This window comes from Monodelphis domestica, chromosome 1 (genome assembly GCF_027887165.1).
Source record: "Monodelphis domestica isolate mMonDom1 chromosome 1, mMonDom1.pri, whole genome shotgun sequence".
NCBI lineage: Eukaryota > Metazoa > Chordata > Mammalia > Didelphimorphia > Didelphidae > Monodelphis > Monodelphis domestica.
The window spans coordinates 91,192,058-91,216,147 of record NC_077227.1 but is presented as its reverse complement, the minus strand read 5'-3'; the positions used below and the strand labels follow the sequence as shown (position 1 = coordinate 91,216,147).

General features: G+C 36.3%; 1 protein-coding gene across 16 annotated transcripts in view; it reads right to left on the bottom strand.

Moving 5' to 3' along the window:
• Positions 1 to 24,090, bottom strand: part of FGFR2 (fibroblast growth factor receptor 2) — a 124,276-nt gene that overhangs the window by 19,572 nt on the left and 80,614 nt on the right. For 6 of the 16 annotated variants that reach the window (XM_056803261.1, XM_056803280.1, XM_056803289.1 and 3 more), the window contains 4 exons: positions 23,843 to 23,990; positions 19,440 to 19,642; positions 3,350 to 3,501; positions 175 to 296 (listed from right to left, as the gene is read on the bottom strand). In XM_056803261.1, the coding sequence (XP_056659239.1) occupies positions 175 to 296; positions 3,350 to 3,501; positions 19,440 to 19,642; positions 23,843 to 23,990 (625 nt within the window). Of the gene's footprint in view, positions 1 to 174; positions 297 to 3,349; positions 3,502 to 19,439; positions 19,643 to 21,870; positions 22,016 to 23,842; positions 23,991 to 24,090 lie in introns of all 16 variants that reach the window. The other 10 variants (XM_056803264.1, XM_056803283.1, XM_056803293.1 and 7 more) reach the window with 4 other exon arrangements.

The following is a 24,090-nucleotide window of genomic DNA, read 5'->3' as shown; positions in this document are numbered from 1 at the left end:
CTGATTTATACTGAAAACTTCTCAACCTCTAGGTCAGCTATGTGCTCTCTGACCTCCTACTATGATAGAGTTCAGATGCTACAAAAGAGACATTCTCGATAGAACTTGCTACCTTGCCCCTCTCCCCTCCCTACTTGCACCCCCTTCTCAAATCCAACCCTACCCTCAACTTACCTTTCAACATCTTCACTGCCACGGTAACAGCTTCTTTAGGCTTGTCTTTGTCAATTCCCACCGCTTCTGCCATTACAACTTGCCCAAAGCAACCTTCCCCAAGGGGTTTGCCCAGCGTCAGCCTAAATGTGTAAATAGGGGATTAGCACACGGCATCTGGTGAAGGGATGTAGCTAGTGAAATTCCAGAACTAAATATAAAAATCTTTCAACAGCTTGCTAGAGCACGGAGCATTTATCATATGGAACTAATGAGACAGAGGGTACACACTAGGTTTTCGTATTTTCTTAGTGATGTTTTAAGTAAATGTCAATTACTGTGGGCAAGGCTATTCAATTTAGGATTCCAGCTCTCTATTTATTACAGAGGGTATCCTTGGGAGTGAGCTGGTCAGGTTTGATTAAGGAGTTTCACATCCTGATCCAGCTCAGATTTAGCATTTTGAGAATGGCCTAGAAAAGAGACGAGCTACAGATTTTTTTTTTCAGTTTTAACCCTGAAGCAAATCAAGGTTGCTTTAAATTATTATGATTCAAACACAGAGAGACTAGAAGCTTTGTGGGTATGTGTGTCTCAAATTCCACTTGCTAGCTTGTTTAAAATGCAGATCTTAAACAAATTTCTACTGTGTCTGTAACTCTCCAGCTGGGGAAAAAAATAAAAACGAGGGTAGGCGGTAATTTTGTTTTGATACAGCAATTCAGAAAAGCTTTAGACTACTGAATAATAACTAAGAGACTCCAAACTGGGACCAACAAACATCTTAAGTTTCCAGGTTTGGAAGCTTTCTGTACTCCATGTAGTTAGTTTTAGGTTGTCCTTAGGCATTACTGGAAAAACAACAGAAATAGATGTTTCCCAATGGAGAAGACTTTGAAATACCTATGAATATTTTTTTTTAGTTGAGCATTGTGTCATTAAGACTCTTGCTACCATTAGTAAACAGTATTTAAGTTAAATATACACTGGTTTGAAAAGGGTCAACATAAAGACTGAAAGGCACTGTATGCTCTGCTGAGGTCATTCTGCTTTCTCTCCAGGATTAAAATTGAATTTAACATCTTGGCAGAAAATAAACATTTGCATTGGAAAAATGGCTAATTTATGCCCTATTGCGCTATGGCTGTAAGCATAACAATCCCTTCATTGTGCAAGTGCAGCCCCCAGTCTAATAAACCGTCTCTAAGTAGCCTTCTTTCATTAGAATCAGCTCCACCTACATTTTCACTGAACTGTTGTAAAAGCTTCAAACCTTCAGTGCTCAGATTTTCCATTGTCAGTGTAAGGGCAAACCAAGTTATGGATCCGAATCTCCAATATCGACTATATTAGGTTACAATGACAGTGTAGTGAACCACTGTTTAACTGAATCATTACGGTACAAATGCATATATCATATCATACATGAAACTTGTGAGTTGAGAGGGACCTCAGAGACCATAGAGAAACAAACAAATAGGACTAATGCCTGAAGCTTGGTCCCAAAGGCAATCAGTGGCTTACTTAGGACTAAGATCAAGATTTGCCTGAATCTTTCATTCATTAGATCACAATATCCAGCCATATTTGAAAGAATTATAGTCTATAATAACGATTTTCTTTACTTTTAAATGAATAATATTTTTATAAGTCTATATTAAACTATATTTCTAATGTTATAGTTGCTAAATTACATATGGCATCTCAAGGTTTCTCTCAATAAAAATAACATTATATACATATATACATATGTATGGATATATATGCATATGTATGTGTACAGTCAATCCTCAACTTTCACAGAATAAATGTTTCTAGAAAATGTGGGAAAGCCAAAAATGCAGTTGTTGATAACACTGAACCTATGGGAAACAGGGCGTTAGGTTCCTGAGACCACTAACTGTAATCTTTTGCCAGATTGCTAAAATATATATTTTTATTCATGTGATTCTTCATAACTACATTTATTCTAACAATATACCCTTTTCTTAACAGTAACTATGAAATAATCCATAAAATGGAGGGAAGAGGAGAGGCAATAAGGCAAGAGGAGGGGCAGGCACTATGTCACAAGATCCCCAAAGTAAAAAAAAGGAAAGAGGTATCACCTGCCATCTCTAATCTCTCTTTAGCTCAATGTTGTTCAGAACTACTCCCCATGAAGAGCACATGCCTTGGGGTGAGTTCCCCACAGCTCAGATCTCCTACCTGGGGTAGAGGTGTAGGACCAGCAGTTTATGTCCTAGGAGCTAGGCAGAAAGGGCAACAGGAGAGTAAGATTCTCTTCTGGTCCAAGGGCAGAAATGACCACCATCTCATCTATCCACAAATTTAGCTGCCTTTCTGATTTTTCAATTCCCTCCTTATGTCCTAGAAAGGTTCCCTTAGCACTTTCCATATTGGATTTACAAACCCTTTTACAAATGCTTTCCTCATTTTTGTGGATGTAAACTGATCCATCATGTCTCTTGGGTTTTTTTTCTTTAATGCACAAAGTCATGTATGAATGTAGTTGCCAATACAAAAAAGTGAAAATGAGGTTACTAATTCAATCAAATGGCAAAAGTTAAACTCATGAATGTTAAAGATTCACTCTATATGTATAATTATATATGGCTCTTAGAGAATAATTTGGTTCTTCAAGGACTTCTAGGTTATAGTTCATGAAATAGCTGTTTACATACTATTTGTTGTTCTGGAAGAATTTGTTGACTTCCCAAAAGTAGGAATTTCATTACACTAACTAGTTCATTCAGCTCAGAAATAGTCAGTATCTTTGCTTCTTATATTTCTAGCATCACTCAAACTCTAACACCTATGAAAGACTCAAAAGAGGTTTATTAAACTCCCCAATTCATCTTCTGATGTTATCATTCCATCTCAGTCTGTTCTTGATTTATAATCTTGACTATAGTGTGAGTAAGACTCTAAATTATCAGACTCATGCTCTATTCCATCTATGGTACCTGGAAATCTGAACTTGTTTGTGCTGTAGAATATATCTAACAGAAAATCCTGTACACAGTAGGTACTTAATAAATATCTTCCAAATGAATGTAAAACACAGTTTTTATGTATACATAAAATGTGTATATGTATAAAATATAAAATATATAATGTAAAACCTTTGTTCTAAAAGACAGCTGTGGAAAGAACAGGCATGTTTCTTATCTGTCTTTTCAGTAAAAATACTAACTTGTCTCTTGGAAACTCCCATTTTGGGTCCTCAGGCAATTCGTACTCAGAGACCCCTGCCAACATTGGGGCATCAGCCGTTGAGGACAGTCGGGTTGTTATTCTCACCAATGGTGTATTGGAGTTCATGGAGGAGCTGGAATCAGCAGACACCTGTTATTGGAATACAAGATGCAAAAGAAACAGATGTAATCTTGGCCCAATCACTGAAGTATATTTCTATTGGGCACACTAACCCAGCCAGATTATAATTGTTATAAAAAAAATTGAGGGGCAGTCAAAGCCTCAAATCTAAGGCAGTCATGAAAACAATTTTGTTTGTTGGTTAGGATACAGGTCTCTTGTTTCCCTCTCAAGTGATTCACTAAAATTACATTATTAATACATGAGACAAATCTTTAAGCAAACCTTTTTTTTACAGAAAACCTGTTCAAGCTTTACTAAAAAGATTTGCCTTTCATATTTGTAATTCCTCCCTTGCCATCATCATTAAAGTACTCTTAAACTAGCCACAAAATGAGCACTTTATACTGTCCACGAACTGCTTTTTAATATAGTCAAATCATTCATCAATGTATTTGTGTGAGAAATTAGATTCAAACTCTTGGGGAAAGCTCATTTATCTTTGAGATCCTTCTGTGTTCTTGAAACACACATCAAAACATCTCATGGACCTAGCCGTAGGATTTGAAATGGGAAAGATAGATGGCTGCTCAGTTTTCTCTAACTCCCTTTCTTCAAAGTAATCTGAGAGCCATGTGTTGTGAGATATTCTCAGATTAATCATACCAAATGCTCCCAACCATGAAACGCAACCTTTCTTGCTTCATCCCATCATTCCTTCTTGGAACTTGATGACATGGGTGCCATTAAATGAAAATGGGATGTCACTTGTCAACTTCCATTTCAGAAACCAGCAGATTACACACAGGGAAGGTGTGAACACAGAAATACAGTCCTATTTCAGCCAAATAGGAGAAGCTACTCTTGATTCTGACTGGGTGAATTTTTTATTTATCAAGCCACTTTCATAATCTCTGTTGGATGTGTGTTATTGCTGTTGGTGGTAGTAGTTTTACATGCAATGTAAATTAAATGTAATTAAAGCTTGCCCTCGATTTCATTGTTAGGAAAAGAATGTCAAGGACATGCTTGGTGGCCACTTCTGAACATGAATGTTCTTCTGAAGATAGTCAGCTTATGGGATGTTGGAGCTATGATTGTAAAACACCAGCTATATATCAGAAATCCAAGGGCTAGAAGAAGAAATTGACATTTAAAACAGAGCTTTACACACGTTTATCTCAGCTCTGTCTCATGTTAGCATTTTCTAACTCTTTAATTATTAGATATATGCTTGCAAGTGAAAAAAATACATCAAAGACTAACCTCCTGCCTATATAAATTTGGCCAGGAAACATTTTCCCAGTTTGGAAACTGTACTTCTCTCATAAGAAAATCCAATACTCTCACCCATCCCCTGGCACTTCCTACTCACTAAATTTTGACTTAACTTGTGGTAAAATTAGATGACCTTTAGTTGCTCTTAAAAGCCTGAAACATTAGTATGAGATCAGAAAGGAACCTAGTTTGAAGGAAAAGGCAGAAGTTAAAACATTAAATTCAAAGAATGGACTAGTTTTAACAGTAGTGATTTTCTGTCCTTTCAAATGCAAATGAGTAAATTTAATACATTTCTACATTCATATTTGTCAAGAAGAATTCACCATAACTTTCATTTTGAAGATTTTATAGCTTTAAAAACTTACAAACAGTACACAAAGAACACTTTCACTTCTAGCTAGCCAAAAGAAAGAAAATATTTAAAATAAAACTAGAATAATAATAAATGATATAATCCTACTTTTTAGTTGTGAATCACTTTTCCTGTTTATTTTTGGAATTAGAAGAGGTCTCACCTTAGAATGCAGAATTTAAGAGCTGGAAAGGACTTTAGATTCCAACCTCTTTAATTTATAGGTGAAGAAATTATGATTTGAAGTGACTTAGCCAAAGATGCCAGTGGAATGCAGGATAGAACCAAACTTCCTAACAAGGTCAGTAAATTTTTTTTGACTGCATTGTTTTTCTTTTTGTTTTTGTTTTTCGTTTTTACAATGATGCTTCTTCAATGCCTTTCTGAATTGCTTTATACTTAATTGCCTTTGTGTATGTATGTCATCTACATGTATTATATATACATATATATGGAGAGACAGAGAGAGAGAGAGAGAGAGAGAGAGAGAGAGAGAGAGAGAGAGAGAGAGAGAGAGAGAGAGAGAGAGAGAGAGTGAGAGGACATTATTGAAGAGGGAGTAGCTAGGTAGTACAGTTAGATAAAGTATTGAACCTAGAGTCAGGAAGATTCATGGGAAAGTCATTTAACCCTGTTTGCCTTAGTTTCCTCTTCTGTAAAATAAGTTGGAGAAGGAAATGGCAAACCACTCCAATATGTGGAATTTTTTTGGGTCACAGAGTCAGACACAACTGAAATGACTGAACAGCATTGACAAGAAAATTACTGAAAGAAGATGATAGGAGAAAATGGTTTTATAAAAAAAAAGGCCTAAAATGTCACTAAATCTTTGAATTCTAAGCACACTATTTCATCCTTTGGGGTTGGGGTTTTCAAGTCGCTAGCATCATAGATATAGATGTGGGAGAAATACCCAGGCCATCTAGTCCAACCCTGTCATTCTGTAGACAAGGAAACCAATGCCCAGAAAAGTTAAGTGGCTTGCCCCAAATCACAAAGGTCATTAGGATGCAAGGTGGTATTTGAACCAAGTCCTCTGACTGGAACTGAAGCTCTTTCTATCTCATGAATTATTAGAGAGCTTGTCTTTTAAAGACAAATTTTCAAATTCTGATTAAAAAGTTTGGTGAGACGGCTTGGCTGAAAATAGACAACTAATTTTCTTTAACATGTAGACAAATGTGTTTTCTTTTGTGATCAACTGCTCAAAACACTTATTCGAAACTCAAATGCCTCAAGTGTAATAATAGCATGGCTGTGTTTCACCAAAAAAAATGATGTTTCAAGGATCTGTGATTTTATTGGTATGTGTACATTCCCTCCACTGATAAAAGACTATATCCCCCTCAGTCTGGAAAATGTTTCCTAAAAATTGCTACAATGAAAAATTAATAAACCCTAGGACACCCTGGTGAGGAGCCAGCCTCTATTAATTTAACTAAACTAGTCCTTATACAATAGAAATACAAGTCTGTCTCTTGGCCTGCAACTGGTAACTTGCCTTTTCAGGTTGGCACAACCTGTCAGAGCCTTATTGTTCTCTGCTGGCATGGGAAACCAGTACCACCTCCATGCTGTTGAGAGCCATCTGATTCAAATATTATTGTAGCATTCAATAATTTTATTTATTGATTTTTTAATTAAAATTTTATTTTATAATTTAGATTATAGACTATAGGCTATAATTATAAGCTATTTTAATAAACCTTTTTATGTATAAAATATAAATATGTACAATATATTAATATAACATAATTAACATATTTATACATAACATATGACATATGTTATGTATATGTTGTCATATGTCATAATGTCATATGTTATGTATAAATATGTTAATTATGTTATATTAATATATTGTACATATTTATATTATATACATAAAAAGGTTTATTAAAATAGCTTATATTTGTGTGTATTTGAGAATTCAACAAATATAGTAGTTTGCTACTTATAGGACTCTCTCCTCAAAATAACCCTGAGAAAGGTAATGCAATTGGTATTCATCTTATTTTACAAGTCGTGGATTGAGAATCTGAGGTAAGGGGCATGCTCACAGTCAAAAAGCTGGAAAATGGAATAGCTAAGACTAGAACTCAAGGCTTTGGAGAGTCTACGTCCAATGAACGTTCCACTAGACCATGATGGAGTTTTCATTTCTCAAAACTCTAAGTCCTTGTCCTTTGTGACACTCATTTGTATTTATAAAACTCAAATTACTTATATATAAAACTCAAAATACTATGTAATCCAAAAAAACCTTACTTCCAATGAAAGAAATTAAAATTACATGACCATATCCCATTTGCCTATGCTCAGTAAAATAGCTTTTATTTCAATCATATTCTATTATGATCAGCCAGAAAATTCACATATTATAATTAATTATAAGGACTTGGAGTACTCTCACTTATGTACCACTATTTTCATAGTCCTTTTAGTCACAGAAATCCAAAAACATCAGGCAAGAACATATAGGACGTAGGGTACCTAAATAGCACAAAGGAGGACATGGCTTTTAAATGTGGGTTCGGACACTTTCTAGCTGTGTGAACTTGGATAAGTCACTTAATTAATCCCAAATGCCTAGCCCTTACTGCTCTTCAGTCTTAGAAAAGATACTTAGTATGGGATTCTAAGGCAAAAAGTATTAAAGGTTTAAAAAAAAGTCTAAGAAAACTGGAAAGGCAGGAAGGTTCAAGGTTAGGAAAGGCTTTAAATACTTTGCATTTGATCCTGGAGATAATAGCTAACCTTTTGGAATTTATTGAGTAGGAGGTAACATAGCAGACAGGCACTTTAGGGGAAAACCCTTGGACAGCTGAAAGGAAGAAGGATTGGAGAGAAGAAAGACTTGAAATAGTGAGGCTAGTGAGAAGGCGATTATAATAGCATCTGGGAGAAGTGATGAGGGCCAGTACTAGGGTGGTAATTGTGAGCGATGAGAAGGCGAAGTAGGTGAGAAAGGGTATTATGCTTCTCAAGTCTTGGAGAAGCATATTATAGACACAGACATGGGAACCTACATCCAGAAGGGTTTTCATATGGAGTGCAACCTTCACCTGGCACAACTAGATGGAAAAGAGCTTTGTTGCTGAGCAAAGAAAGAAACTAAGAAATTCATCTACTAGCAATGGAGCCAAGTCGCCATTCTTTTGTTCAAGACTATAAAGCATGAACAACATGACCTCGCCAAGACTCCTTTCCAAATAAATAAGACTTGTTTCCCTAATTCCAAATACTAGCAATGCAGCTTTGCCCTGGAATATCTCAATCTTTGAGCCTTTTTTCATTGTTTAGATCTTTTACTGGCCATCTTGTGTATTGCTTTGTTGTGGTTATTTGAGAAAAACAAATATAATTAGTTTGTTGGGATTTCCCATTAAGAAGTTCTTATAGAGATTGTATTTTAACAATTCTGCAATTGGAGAATTTGGCTACAAAAGGAATGTGTACCCTACCAGAATTTATTAACAAGAATTCAATTAAACAAACAAGAAATCTTTATTAAAATCCTGCAAGGCAATATACTAAACACTGTGAATACAAAGATGGGGGGTGGGGGGGGGGGAACATAGTCCATTTCCATAAGTAATGGTTGAGGGAGATGGTATGTATACAAGTAATAAAAATTGAACTATAATAGAAAGGTTAAGCAGAATCATACCAGGAAATTGAGGAGGGAAGAGGAAATCTGAGAATCTTTCCTCAATTCAATTTACATTGAAGTATGTTCATTGGTAGTGCTATCACTCAGTGATTTGTTTTGGGATAATATAGGCAGTTGAACTGATTTCAGTTGTCCAATTTAGATATGATTGTAGTCAAATTAATGATAGTTTAACACATTTTTTAAAAATTCTCTTTTAAAAAAATTGGTCTTGCCTTTTACCATTTCCTCTTCCCTTTCCTTTTTCTCCTTCCTCAACTTTCTTGTTCTCCTTGTGTCCATTTATTTGTCTGAAATTTTTTGCCAGTATTTTCATTTTATTATATGACTAGGACAGATTGTATCTTCAGAATAACAATTCATTGGATATTTCCTAAAGATCATATTTGGCCCCGTTCATTATAATAGACTAAAAGAATCATGTAGCTGGTTTGGTTTATATGTCAGAAAATGCCAGTATATAGTCATAGAAATGCCCATTCCCTTTGACTTAACTGACTTGAAATACTCATGATTTTTCCCTTTTTTCTGATTTATATATTTTCTTGCTTAGTATTATAGGATATGAATTTCATTTAAGATTTTTGTTTTTTAAACTATATTCTATATAGTGATAAATACCTGTTACATGTATGTAAAAATTGAAATGTGCGAATGAATATATAAATGTTTACATTTTATGTATTTTACATATGTATTGAATAATATATATTTAGATTAATGTCTATACATAGTAAAATCTATCTATAACTATATCACATATGTCTATAACTACATACATTATGGAGTTATAAATATATACATATACAACACAGATATGTATGTTATATACACACATGCATAATGCCTACGTGGCTAAGTAGATGAGTATTGGGCTGAGAGTCTGGAAGATTCATCTTCCTAAACCCAAACATGATCTCAGATACTTTATAGCTGTGTGACCCTGAGCAAATCACTTAACTCTATTTGCCTCAGTTTTCTTACCTATAAAATGAGTTGGAGAAGAAAATGGCAAAACATACCAGTATTTCTGCCAAGGACATACCAAATGGGATCCCAAAGAGTTTGACATGCCTGAGCAATATTTGGTATATATATATATTTCCTCCATGAAAGTCATGTTCTAATTTTTTTAATTTTGGATTATTGGAAATGTTGATTTTATTGTTTTAGTGATTATTTCTTCTAAGAACAAGACTAACTACCATTGGTGAGGCTAGTCAAATTGCAAAAATTCACATAAAAAACTATATAAATAAAAGTATATGTAATATTTAAGGCATTATATAGATGTTGGCCATTATGGTTGTTCTTGTTAGTACTGTCATAATTATTATTAGGAACATTATTATTATTATTTTAAAAAGATTGGCCATGAGAGGTTGAATTCTCTTGACCATAACTCATGATTACCATGTACCAAAGGGTATAGAAGCTTTAACTTATACAGTTTACATTGCTGTAGGAAGAATCCATACTAAAGAAATTGCAGGTCTTTCAAATATTTAAGTAGACATGTATCTTTACATAAATCTAGCTATATCAATTGATAAATATGGTACTGTCTCCACAAGTCATAAAAAACAAGAAGAGAATGTTAATTAAGGCCAAAAGATATCAAGGTCATCTAGTCCAACCTGTCCCTTAGAAGGGAATTTCCTCTTTACCACCCAGAACAAAGTCCCTGATCTGCACTAGAAATCTTCCTGGGCTATCATCCCCTGAGGCAACCTATTCTGTTAAAGGGTTTTCCCTTCTATAACTATGGAATCTGATTTATGTTCCTCTTAATGATTCTACCTCTACCCTCTGGAGCCAAGCCCAAACAAGTCTAATCTTTCTTCCACATGCCAGTTCTTCCAATACTAGAAGACATCTATCATGTCCAGACCATGTTTTCTCTTCTCTAGGACAAACATCCCCAGTTTCTTTGGCCAGGCTTTATGAGACACAGTTCTAAGATCCCTCACCGTCTTGCCAGCCCTCCTCTGGACATATTTCCACTTATTAATCGTTTTCCTAAATATATTATTCAAAATGGAACACCGTACTACTTATGTACTTTCACTAGGGTAAGGTACAACAAAATGAAGAGCCATGTGAGCCTTAAAGCTATTTGTGAACATCAGGTATTATTATTTTTTTCATAAAAATATTTCTTACTCTAGTCGTTATGTCTCCGTCTAACCCAAGATAACCAAACCTTTTTTTGTGGCTGTCATGTCAGACTGTTAACTCATATGAACCTTACCATGTTCTAAAATGTCTACCGAATCTCATTATTTTACACAGATGTGAAAGTGACTCTCTGACATCAGACAGCTTTGAAGTCAGGAAGACCCAGGTTTTCAGTCCGTGGATTGGTCACCACTTAGCTCCACCAGACAAATCTCTGAGGCTTGAAATCACAGAGAGATGCCAATCTGTATTGGCAGAGATGACTTCCAAATTGGAAATTCTTCATACCCATTAAGTTGCAGGTCTAAAACAAAATATAATATAGAGGGAGGCAGGGACTAGACTTGGGAGACAGAAGTCCCAGATGAGGAAAACTCCCTCTGCTAAAGCAGTTGGGTATCTTCCCTGAAAATTACATCTTAAGAGAATTGTCCAAACAACATCACCCAGACTGTAGTTTCGAAGGAGGGATTTGAACCCAGGTGCCTCCAATTTATCCTGTATATATCTTGTTTGAACATAATTGTTCACATGTTGTTTCTCTTATTAGGCTGTGAGCTCCTTGAGAGCAGAGACTAGTTTTTTGGTTTCTTTTTTGGTTTTGTATTCCCAGCACTTAGCATAATGTCTGGCACAAAGTAGGTTCTCAATAAATTTGTGTTGCTTTGATTTGATCTCAGAGGGTTAGGAAAGATATTAAATTCTTAGTCTATCTACTGAAATATATTTTGAACCTATTTCTTCTCCCTCTGTTTTTGAACAATGTTTTTTTTTAAATTAGATAAGCTAGTTCGGTACAATGAATAAGGAATAACACCACAGATCTCACTCCTGCTTTGTCATTAACTTGCTATGTAATTGACAAGCTACTGTCCTCATTTCTGAGCCTCAGTTTACTTATTTGTAAAACAGTAGTAACAATACTATCTATCTCCCATTTAGATAGAGCTGAAGCACCTAATGGAGGGTTTAGACTAAGTAATTTCCAAGTTTGCTTCTAATGTCCTCCAATTCTCAATTCTCTTTCTGTTCATATACACACATAAAAATTATTTCCATTCTCTTCATTTACATTTATTTTGAGGTTTAGAGGGTTTGGGAAATTATTTTCCTTGACATGAGATTCCATGAAATTTCATCTTTCATCCTAATTTCCTAATTACTGTGGAGTTGTTTCTACTGCTCTATAAATCCCACCATTATTTTTACCCAATTAGACTTCTGGGTTTTTTTTCATAGAAAAATCATGATCACTTCACTTCATGTTAGATTTTCCTCTTAAATTATCTGCAAGGTTTTTTCAATCTGAACTTATTTCACCATGGAATCTTCCTGTGATAGTCTTACTCAAGCAATTTATAAACAACCTAAGATATAGCTCTTGTAAATTATTTTCCTATCCCCCAATTTGAGCAGGAATGTTTTAGTATTTATTTTTATTGTTGCAAAGAGAGCTTCCTTAGTTTCTGGAATTTTATGTGCCACTTTACCATGTGCCAGGAATTAAGGTTTTAACAGGAGTCTATTATCTTGAAACATTTCCACCATACTTGTGGGAGATTAAGCAAGGTCTTGCATTTTTTACTTTTTGTTTTAAAGGATCATGCATGCCAAGTGATAGTATTAACTAGTATATTAAAATTTAACAACCAGACGGAGGGGGGAAAATAGGGGAGAGAGAGAGAGAGAGAGAGAGAGAGAGAGAGAGAGAGAGAGAGAGAGAGAGAGAGAGAGAGAGAGAGAGAGAGAGAGAGAGAGAGAGAAAAGAGAGAGAGAAAAGAGAGAGAGAGAGAGAGCTCCATGGAAGCAGAGGAGGACGAGTGCAATGACATTTTCACCATTTGTTTAAGATTTTTTTTCTCCATGAGTCTGCCTAAGACACTCCATCAACTTACATGAAATGGAAGCTTTCCCCCAATTCCTTATCAGGAAACAAAACAGCAGAACTTCTTTTGATCTGGCACCAAACCCCCCAAATGAATGTTTTTAGTCCCTCTGGGCAGGTGGCTAAGATAAAGATTGAAGATAAAAGTTCAGGAGTTTCTTTTGGTTCCAAAACAAAACTTAGCAAACCAACAGGTTCTCCAAAGCCCAGCCTCCTTCCCTGACCCCGTTTTGCTGGGGAAATTTGTTAATCTGTGGAAATAGCCACTAGGATCTTGCTGTGCTGATTTATAATTTCTAACCAGACCAAAACCAGGCTGGCAGGTCAAGTCACCAATGGCTCTTTGCAGGGTTGGGAAGGGGAAAGTACATGGAGTTTGGGGGATGGGGGCAGGCAAGGGGCTCAAACTGAAGGACAGATTCCAGTTAAATGACCCATGAAAACTCTTAACTACCAAAATATTTTCTAGAACCAATGAGATTCTTCTCAGCTCAAGTTAAGATTTTTTTTTTTATTGTTGGCTCTGCCAAATAAAAGAAGGCTTCAAGATCATGTGATATGTAGTATGCTTCATAAATTAATTTTCTTCGGTGAGGTTTCATTTTTAATATAATACATTTGATGTTTTTAAACCCTCACTTTCTGCTTAAAATCAATACTAAGTATCAGCACCAAGGCAGAAAATAGCTAGCACTAAGCAACTGGGGTTAAGTGACTTGCCCAGGGTCACATAGCTAGGAAGTGTCTAAAATTAGATTTGAATCCAAGAACTTCCATCTCCACCAGCATATGTGATTATTAATAAACCACCAATCAATTAATTAATAAGAATTTATTAAAACATTTATAAGTCATGAACTATGAACAAATAAAATTAATGAAATCATTCCTGGCTCCTATACCCCTATTACCTAAACCTCCCACTCATAACCTTCTTGTACTATAATCCTTTGTGTGTATTTCAGCAAAAACCAAAAACAACTTGTCATTCACTTCTAAAGCCACTTTAGCTTGAAATCCTCAATAACTTGACCTCTTACTCTACAATTTAACCTATTTATACACACAGAACCTTTTCAGCTGGAAAAACTAAAAAAGCAAAAAAATGAATCATATTATATAGTGTCCTTTGAGGGCATTGTTTATGTGTTATAAATGAAACTTATAATGTAGAGATGCAAACAGTGAGATGTTTAAAATCTCCATCCCATTTCCATATAGACTCTTGGCAGCAAAGAGTGAACCTGATGTCCCTACTGAAAAAAGCCTGTTCAATTAATCCACCAGCACCACATGCCTCCTTAACAAACATCCTCTGTTTTCTTCTTTCAAATGATTTGTAGAAAATGCTCAGAAACCCAGGCCTTTTTTTTTTTTCTTTAACACATAGATTTACAGACTCCCCAACAATGACTACTGGCTGGCTGTCAGTGACAGGAGCAGCCAGGCAACTTGGCTCCCTCAATTCTGAATCTAGGGGAGCCAGCAGCTGAGCATATTAAAATTACCAGACTGACTACTATCTTTTAAGATGATTCTTGGTATTTTCATTTAACACCCTGTGTTCCAAAAATACCAGAGAGGGTAAGGTGAAAGGAGAGGCAATAATGATACCAGGAGCGCTCTCTCTCTCTCTCTCTCTCTCTCTCTCTCTCCTCTCTCTCTCTCTCTCTCTCTCTCTCTCTCTCTCTCTCTCTCTCCCCCTCTCCCTCTCTTCCTCTCCCTCTTCCTCTCTCTCTCGCTCTCTCTCTGTCTCTCCCTCTTTTTTCCTTCTTCTTCTCTCTCTCTCTCTCTCTCTCTCTCTCTCTCTCTCTCTCTCTCTCTCTCTCCCTCTCTCTCTCTCTCTCTCTCTCTCTCTCTCTCTCTCTCTCTCTCTCTCTCCTCTCTCTCTCTCTCTCCCCTTCTCCCTCTCTTCCTCTCCCTCTTCCTCTCTCTCTCGCTCTCTCTCTGTCTCTCCCTCTTTTTTCCTTCTTCTCCCTCTTCTCTCTCTCTCTCCTTCTCTCTTTCTCCCTCCCTCCTTTTCAACTCTCCCTCTCTCCCTTCCCACACACACACATTTTCTCCAATAGCATGAGACAACTCAAAAGCATGAGAGGATACCCAGAAGCCTGAGAATGATTATAAAAATCCCTCCATTGACCATAAAACTGAAATGGTTGCCTTAGTTCCCATAAATCCCATGCATATAAATTAATTAAAAGAAAACCGAATTGAAGAGAGGATAACAAATACTTCCTCTTGTTCTAAACAGAGATAATCAATGTATTCTTCAGGAGGGAAGGGTGGAAAAAGAGGTTCTTAATGATGAAAGGGGATTTATGATCATCATTGATTAGGGTTTCATCTATGTTATACTAAATTAAGGCTTATCTAAAGCCCCTTTAGGTGAATGGCAGCTAGGTTTGGATACATTAAAAGGAAATATCTTATAAGCAACTTATCCATTGGAGCAAATGGCTTAATATCACCCGAATAAAAACTAACCTGAAGGCAGGAGCAAGGCATGCTAGGCATTTCTATGGTATTTCTCTGTCATCGGCATATCTGCAGGCCATTCCAATGTTTTTTATTCAGGCCACAGTCCAATAAACTTCTTTTTATCTAGGTACCTGATACACATCTCCTTCTCAGGCTAAGTGCTTTGCTGAAAAGCTCTTTTTGTGAAGAACAATTGATGTATTATATTTTAATATATATGGTGAGTAGAGATGTGTACCATTGTCTTAATAAATTGACAATCTCCCAGAGGTTTTAATTTGCAGAGGGGATTGGTATTGCCAGGATCATCACCCCAGAGTATCCTTTGGTCTGCACTAACTATTCAACCATATGTAAAGACCGGGCACTTACATTCCAAATAAAACAAGTAGAAGCATTGTAAAAGAAGAGAATGACCCCAAATGTTCTTCCCCTCCCCTTCTATCCCTCATGAAGCAGAGTTTGAGCAAAATGGCCAAAATCTGAGTTAGAATGTGAGGTGCCATAGAGAAATAAAAAGACAACCACAGAAAAAAAGGAAAATGGGGACATCTAGGATCATTTTTCTAGGTCTATCATTAACACCTCACCAACATCCATACACATAGGGAAATTCAAAAATAAAATGAGTAAGATAATATTCAAAAAGGGAGTTAAACTAATCTAAATACCATATTTCCCTGTAGGGAGAAATCTATAACTCTGAATACTACTCTCTTATTCACAGACCAGAGGCCAAATTCTAAGTGGGTATGTTGTAAAAAATACAGTGGCAGGAAAGAGCAGGTGAGAAAACAACATCCAATCACCTGTATACCCCAAAATTTAATTTTCTATTTTATGAGAGCTGGGAATAACTAGTCTAATAAAAAACAATGTGGATAGATGGTGATATCCACTATAAGAAATAGGTTAGATAATTAACTATCTGTAAGTACCCCAGTTCCCTATTGTGAAGGGAAGGCAAAGTGAACCTTCCTTCACTGGGCCAGCACACACAAGTCTTAAAGATAAATTTGTAGAAAAGTAGCTTTGTTTATTTAGAAATCAAGGGTAAACTATGAGGATTGAAACACAAGGATGCCCTGACTCTAAGTCCTAAAACTCCACTCTTCAATATACATCCCTCTCACGATGGAATCTTCTGGTCTTCTGACTACAGTATTTCTCCCCGGCTCTAGCTAATCTCCCCACCAAAATCTGTTCTATTCTACCTGGCTACAATCCTCAGTTGTTGGCATAATTATAAATCTTCAAGGTTGTCTCCAAAGTTACTCAGAATGAATCCAAGATGGCTGAGTTCACTCAGAGCAGAGTATGACTCTGAGGTAAACCTCAGAGCCCACCAAACAGGATCTCCAGCTAAAACTTCTTTTAGGCAATGTTGGTAAACAGCAGGCATAGCTAAATCAACAATAAGATGTTCTCTTCAGTAAAACAGGGACCTCCAAAGACAGTTAACAGTTATCTTCTCCCTCAAAATGAAACCTCAGAAGAAAGCAGCCTTCCTCTCCCATCTCAGGACAGGAAGTGCCAGTTGCTCACTTGAACAGCTTCCTTCAGCTCCCTGTACATTCCAAGATCCCCTCCAGGATTCATGGAATGAGCTCATGCCAGTAGCTCTGGAGACAGTTTCTAATATTCTTAAATTTAACCTTTTTTTATGAAAGTTTATCTTTTTCTAATCCTATCCTTATACTAATACAACAACAAGAAAAGGGAAGCAACAAGAAATGGAAGCTCAGGCAGCAATATGATGTGTGAGAAGAAGGGAAGGGAACCAAGGAAAAGAAGACCCAAACATGGGTTGGAACTTATCTGCAGTGTATATATGCAATGAAGTATATGGGACATCTGTGCTTTATACCATCTGCTTGTTACAATTTCCCTTCAAGTAAAACATATCATTGCCCATGTAAGCTTCGAGTAGTCAGGTTCCCTGAGTAACTGCTGTCCCCTACATACTGGGAAATAATAAGGAACACATGAACTATAACTACCTGAGATACTCCACAACCAAAACTGGTGCACAAGTTGTCCACCACCAAAGAATAGTGGTGCCGTTGAAAATAATAATGGGCTAATGAGATACTTAGACTTCTTTTTCCTAAATCAGTTTAAGTCTTGTTAATAAAAAGTTAACATACTGAAAAATTTTGTACTAATGCAATGAAAAAAAGAGAAACATTACTTTAACGGGACAAGGGATTCAGAGTGGGATTTGGGATGGTTTGGCAATGGGCAAAGTCATGCCAAAGCTAAGATCCCACTGCTTGCTAAATTTGTTCAAAATCTGCCCTAATTCCTTCTACAGAAAATGTCCCAGCTTCATCATCACAACCAAAAACAGAAGTCAAAGATCACTGTGTATTTGATTTTCTCAGTCACTATTTTGAAAAATAGATTCTGTTCCTTGTCAAAACTCTAAATAGTTGTATAATTTAGTCAAATTGTTTCTCAGAACTTATTTTTTCTATTTAAAATCTGTAAAAGGGTCTAAAAAAGTTCTTTATGGATAAGGAATAAGTATAAAATAAATCCTTCCTTCCTTCCTTGTAAAGGACTTTAAGGGTTTAACATGTGAATAGAAAGACTTTCATGTTGCTATCAAGTATAAGCAGGAATATAGGAATTGACATTTTAGGCAGAGATAGATAATAATTCAGCAATTATATAGTACTCAGGAATTGAAAAACACATTACATTCATGATCTCATTTCAGCTTTATATTAGAGCTGTTATTATCTGTTTTTCACAGTTGGGGAACCCGAGACTCCAAGGTTAAGTGACTTGCACATGGGTAGGATCTGAATCCAAGCCTTCCTGACTCCCAAGTCCAGGGCTTGGGTTCAATCTACCATTTTGTCTGTTGGACAAAATTCCAAAATCAATTGCAAGTTCCACAACAGCACAAAAATCACCCTCTCCCTCAATTTCATGTCAGAATCCCAAAATTCTTAAATGAGTCTGTGATCTCATTTAAAAATCAGAACCTAGATGGACTTGCCCACTTAATGAAATATATGCAATGAAACAATACTAAAAAATGTCAAAGGTGAGAGAATTCTGCAGCATTCAAACTGGTTTCAGAATTGGAAAGACTTGAATTCAAGCCCCCTTTCTGACACATACTGGTTATCTGACCCTTCTACAAGGCATGTGAAACACATAATAACAGCTCTAATATAAAGCTGAAATGAGATCATGAGTCCCCAGGCAACTTTCAAATAGCCAAGTAATTGATGATCTGCATTGGGAATGGAAGTTTCTTCATGCAGAGCTCCCCATACTAAAGTAAAAACAAGTCTAAACCCCAAAAGAAACAAATTCTTACAGTTGATCTTTTATTGTCTGCATTTTTAGGAATATTAGCCATATGCTTTGTAAGATTTCACATGATACAATTGATATCAAATTGCTTGCCTTTTTGATGGATGCAGGAGAGTATACCAAATTCAAAAGTTTAACAAATAAATTTTAAAAATAATGACATTTTTAAAAAAGAAAAATAAAATAATAGAGAGAAAAATAAAAAAGAACATTCATCATGGGTTGATGGATATAAAGCAACAGACCAGATCTCGTTCTTGAGCATGGTCCTAGATGGAGACAAATATCTCAAATGGATCCAGCTCCTCTATGTGCCACCTAAAGGCACATTTCCTATCCTAATCCCTATGCTTATCCATTATAAAGTTTGACTAACAATAAAATAGATTATAAGGTCTGAGATGCTATGAGGATTTCATTGAAGCTGTATCCTCACGTTTGTACACACACACTCTCATCAATAATTTATTCCTACACACATACCCGTACACCCTCCAGGAATTTCTTCCTATTATCATTTTTCTATCACATCCAGTTTTTTAATTCCCTAGTAAATCTCCTCTCCCATATACTTTTGGCCTCTGAAGAAAATAGATGGAATAGCCTTTATCAAGGGAGAAAGCATGGCTTTGAGCCCCATAACACAACTCAATCTCCTGCCAGTCATTACTCTTGAACACCATACTCCCGAACCTCAGGGGCATAGATCAGAGAAAAAGAAAAGGAAAAACCCAAATGCTGGCTGAGTAGTTTAGAAAGAGTAAATTTCTTTAAACTCTTTATCTACTTTCTGTTACCTGTCTCCTCAAGGGGATGCGCTTGGTCAGCTTGTGCACAGCTGGTTGGCTACTGAAGTCCGGCTTCTTGGTGGTTGTCTTCATTCGACACAGTATAACTGTCACCACCATACAGGCAATTAAGAAGACCCCTATGCAGTAAATGGCTATCTCCAGGTACTCTGGGGAAGCTGGAAATTCCTTTTCTCTTACAGGTGCTAGATTTCAAATCACAGAGGAGGAATAAGCAGGCCACACAGTTAGAACATGGTAGTGACATATAAAAATGCAGCAAGAGGAATTCATACCCCAAAATGTCTGTGCTCCCTAAAAGAGACAGACTTTGAGAGACTTTCATTCAAATTTACAAACATCGAAGAGCCCTTGGAATTTGTCCTATTCTATCATTTACTCATAATGAAGATGAACCCCCATGAATTTCCCATCTTGCCAAGGGAAGCCCAGATCATCTTCCTGGGTAACTGCATTAGGTACATTCAATGCCCAACTGGCTCCGAGTCACCCAGCATGTTACTGGACCATATTTTCTGAGCTATTGCTGGTTCTTGCATTTATGGCATCATCAAACCACCACATTGCATACACAAATACAAAGATTCTTCTGGCATGAGAGTGTCTAACAAACTGTTAAAAATAGAAATTCTAAAATTTGAACTATGCTCATTTTTGTGTTTAGGAGGTAGAGAGAAGCCTTTGGTCTTGTATGTATTTGGACAGGCTCTCTCAAAAGGAAAAACTGACAGATAATTTATTCCAGATGAATACAACTAGCGAATAAATATTCATCTAGTTCAACTGGCCTAAAAAAAGTTTTGAATTCCTAAATATAATTGAGAGTATTACCCAACTGAATAAACAAATATAGTCAATATAAAGACTGAATCTCCTACAACATGCTTTCTATAAAATCTGTGAAAACAGAATAATTTTGGAATACTTTTGTCAATAGCTAATTTAGACATACAACATTTGACGGGGTAGAGGGAGGAAAGGGGGCATCTTAATGCCAATATATACTTTCTCATTAAAGAAGAAATATTCTTATTGGACTCAAATGCATAAACAAACTTTTTTTTTTTAATTTTTGATATAAACTCTATATGATGTCTGTTCCCTCCCTTCAAAATCTGGCATTCCAGGGCAATCAATGGTCAAGCTACGAGCAGAGTATTCCAAGTAGCATTTGCCCCTTATCTCCTGCTTAGTTAATATTATGTCATAGTCAAGCAGATCAGTTAAGAAAGGGCATTTAAGGCATTGCAGAACACAAGCATCATTTGGAGAAGCAAGCTCAAATTAGCAGTGTCTCACTGTTTTAGAGGCAAATGTTTACATTGTAGATTCACAATGAAAAAGAAAATAGAAGCAATGAAATTATTTAATACATTTTAATCAGGAGAAAATAAAACCAGCCTATAAGATAAGGCAGAAAACTCTCAACAGCCAGCATATGACTTAACCATCCATTCATTTGCTATATATAAAATAAGCATGCAGCTAGGTAACCTTCATCTAATAATAAGAAATTAATAACTAGAGTAGAATATCAGGAGCTAGCAAACCATACAACTGTTCAGTTTTTTTCAAAAAAAAAAAAAAAAAAAAAGAAATACCAAGGCAAGTGCATTTGAGCAAACAGTGATTATCAAGAAAGTTTGACTAGGATAGAGACATACTTAGATTAAATATTCAGACAGGCAACAATTTTTAGGCAATAAAGCATAATTGATGTTGATTTCTCTGCAGGGTAGAAATAACATCAGTCCCAAGATGGCAAGAGCATGCTTTGCAGTAAAAGCAAATTAAGGATTCGTTTTATTAAAACATGCACTGAGCCGATTCCCAAAGGTAGGTAACACACTGCTTCTGTACACCCTCCACAAAGAGACCCTTTTCCATAGGGCATCTCAAAATATATAGCTCTGAGTTTGTTTCATCGAAAGGGATAAAAATACCAACTTAAAGCAAGTTAAAGCTATGAGGAGTTATGGGGAAATTTCTCCAGAAAGGAGAAAAATGATTTTGAATTTTTCAAAGTCATTTCTAATTCCTCCTTAGGGAAAGAAGTAAACGCGTGTGTGGATGTTTATATCTGTGAATTTAAACTCGATAGCTCTCTAGAAACATCAAAAATTATTTCTGTCAGATTTCAGATGTGAAATTTACTTGACCATAATTGTGATTTGGGAGGCACGTTGGTAATTGAAGCAACTTCTCCCTTCCGATCAAAAAAAATATATTTGTATATAGATATTTATGTGTGTATATATACATATATATATATACACACATATTTTTTCCCAAGTTGTTCATCATTGTGAAGGAATAAAAAGGGCCATTTCTGAGACAGAAGCTGTGTTAATTTTGTAGCAATCAACCAAGAAAAGAGGAAAAACCACTGAAAGAGAGAGAGAGCAGTATATACCTGGCAGAACTGTCAACCATGCAGAGTGAAAGGATATCCCAATAGAATTACCCGCCAAGCACGTATACTCCCCAGCATCCTCAAAAGTTACATTCCGAATATAGAGAACCTCAATCTCTTTGTCCGTGGTGTTAACACCGGCGGCCTAGAAAACAAGGGAAGCAAGAAAAAAAGCTAGACAACATAGGAATGATTGTAGAAGGGGTTATGGAACCACAAGGCACTGGCGGCCCCTCTGTCTTCAGCGGGTGCTCGTTCACCAGGAGATTCCGACTCGACCCCATCCACAAAGCCCACAACCAAAAGGTGAAGGTTTTTACCAAGAGATCCCAGCTCACCTCCAAGAGTAATCACCAAACAACCGTCACCAAACCTAACCTCACCACCTAAACATGCATGCAATCAAATGACATGGAAAAATCAACCCACAAACGTTCTTTTTCTTTTTTTGTTTTTTTTTTCTCCTTTTGGATGAGGGTGATTTTGGAACAGTATCAGTCCCCCAGTCAGTGCTACTTGTGGTGTTCTTGACTGCGGTTCCCCATTGTGAAAAGAGAAATGGGATAAAGTGATGGATTTAAGAGTTAGGAAAATCTAAGTTTAAATTCTACTTTGGATATTTATTCCCTAAGCAAGTCACTAAACATTCTTAGCTGCTGTTTCCTTAGCTGCAAAATAAGGAATAAAACCATCTATATCACACATGGTTACTGTGAGGATCAAATGAAATACTGTAGTATGTAAAGTGCTTTGCAAATCTTAGAGTCTATATAAATTTCAATTATTGTATGGAGTGAAATGTGACAAAGATCCTAAATAGAGCCTGTGAGGTATCCACAGGGTTCCATAAAAACCTAAAAATGTGTTTCTAAGTTCAGGTTCTCCTTTGTAATTTTTCCATAATTATAACATTGAACCATCATATCATCATAGAGTTAAGCTAGACGGAAACTAAAAAATTCATTTAATCCAGTTTCCTCATTTTGCAGATGAGGTAAACCAAATCCACAAAAATTAGGTGAACTGATCAAGATCACACAATATAATAAGTGTCAGAGCCTGGATGTGAATCTATTTCCTCTGTTCTTGGAATAACAGGTCCAAGTTCAAATCCCACCTCCGACACTTACTACCTGTGTGAGTTGAGGCAAATCACATGTCTAGACTTTGGTTTCCTCGTTTGTAAAATGATGGGGTGGACTTTGAGGTCTCTGAGGTGCCTTCCAGCTTTCCATCTATGATCCTGTGACAAAGAGTGTGCAAGAAAGGTTTTTATAGTCATGGATAAAATGATATAATAGATGTGTAGTTCTCCAAAAACCTTTAAGCCCTAGATAAACTTCTGCTATTATCATCATCATCTGCTTAACAAAGCATATACTTGGAAATTTAGAGTCACAAACCAGAGGTGGAGAAACATGTCAATGCACTGTCATCAATAGCAACAGAGAGTGACTTAATTCAATACTGGAAATTGTCCCAAGATTGGCTAAACATACAAATACAAATCCCAAAGGGATAACTCACAAATATCAAGCATTTAAGCAAGGAATCTGTATGTATTTGACCAACTACATCACGTCAATAGAAAAAAAATCTCTCTAAGATTGAGATTGAGGAAAAGTCAACTATGATTACATGATTATATGCAAAGATTAAATGTGTCTTTAAATCTCAATAAATATATTATGTCAATGATGGGGGGAAATGCAGCATCAATGTGAAATGACCGGAAAGAACAATTCCAATTGGGGTTGGAGGAGTGGGGGGAATTATCTTTTGAATGATTATTTCAAACAAACTGAACATTGTGGGTATTTTTCCATGGCCGCTGGCATGATCCCAGTTGCATCACCAAAAGAGGATTATTATAAATATACCAAGGCCACAAGAGTTATCCTATAAGCTGCCTGCAGTCTCCCAAAGCACCAATTCTTTTCTACATCCAGCTTTCTTTTAAAAACAGTGTTACCTTGTTCATCTGGCAGAATAGTGAGCCAGGCAGACTGGTTGGCCTCCCCTATATAATTGGAGACCTTACAAATATATTCTCCAGCGTCCACCTCAGTCACATTGTACAGAGTCAGCACTTCTGCATTGGAACTATTAATCCCCGAATGCTAGAATAGACCAATAACATAGGAGAACATTGTAACTACAGTCCAGAAAGGACTTAACTCTCTCTATGGTCCCACCACCAACAGTCCATTATCAAACTTC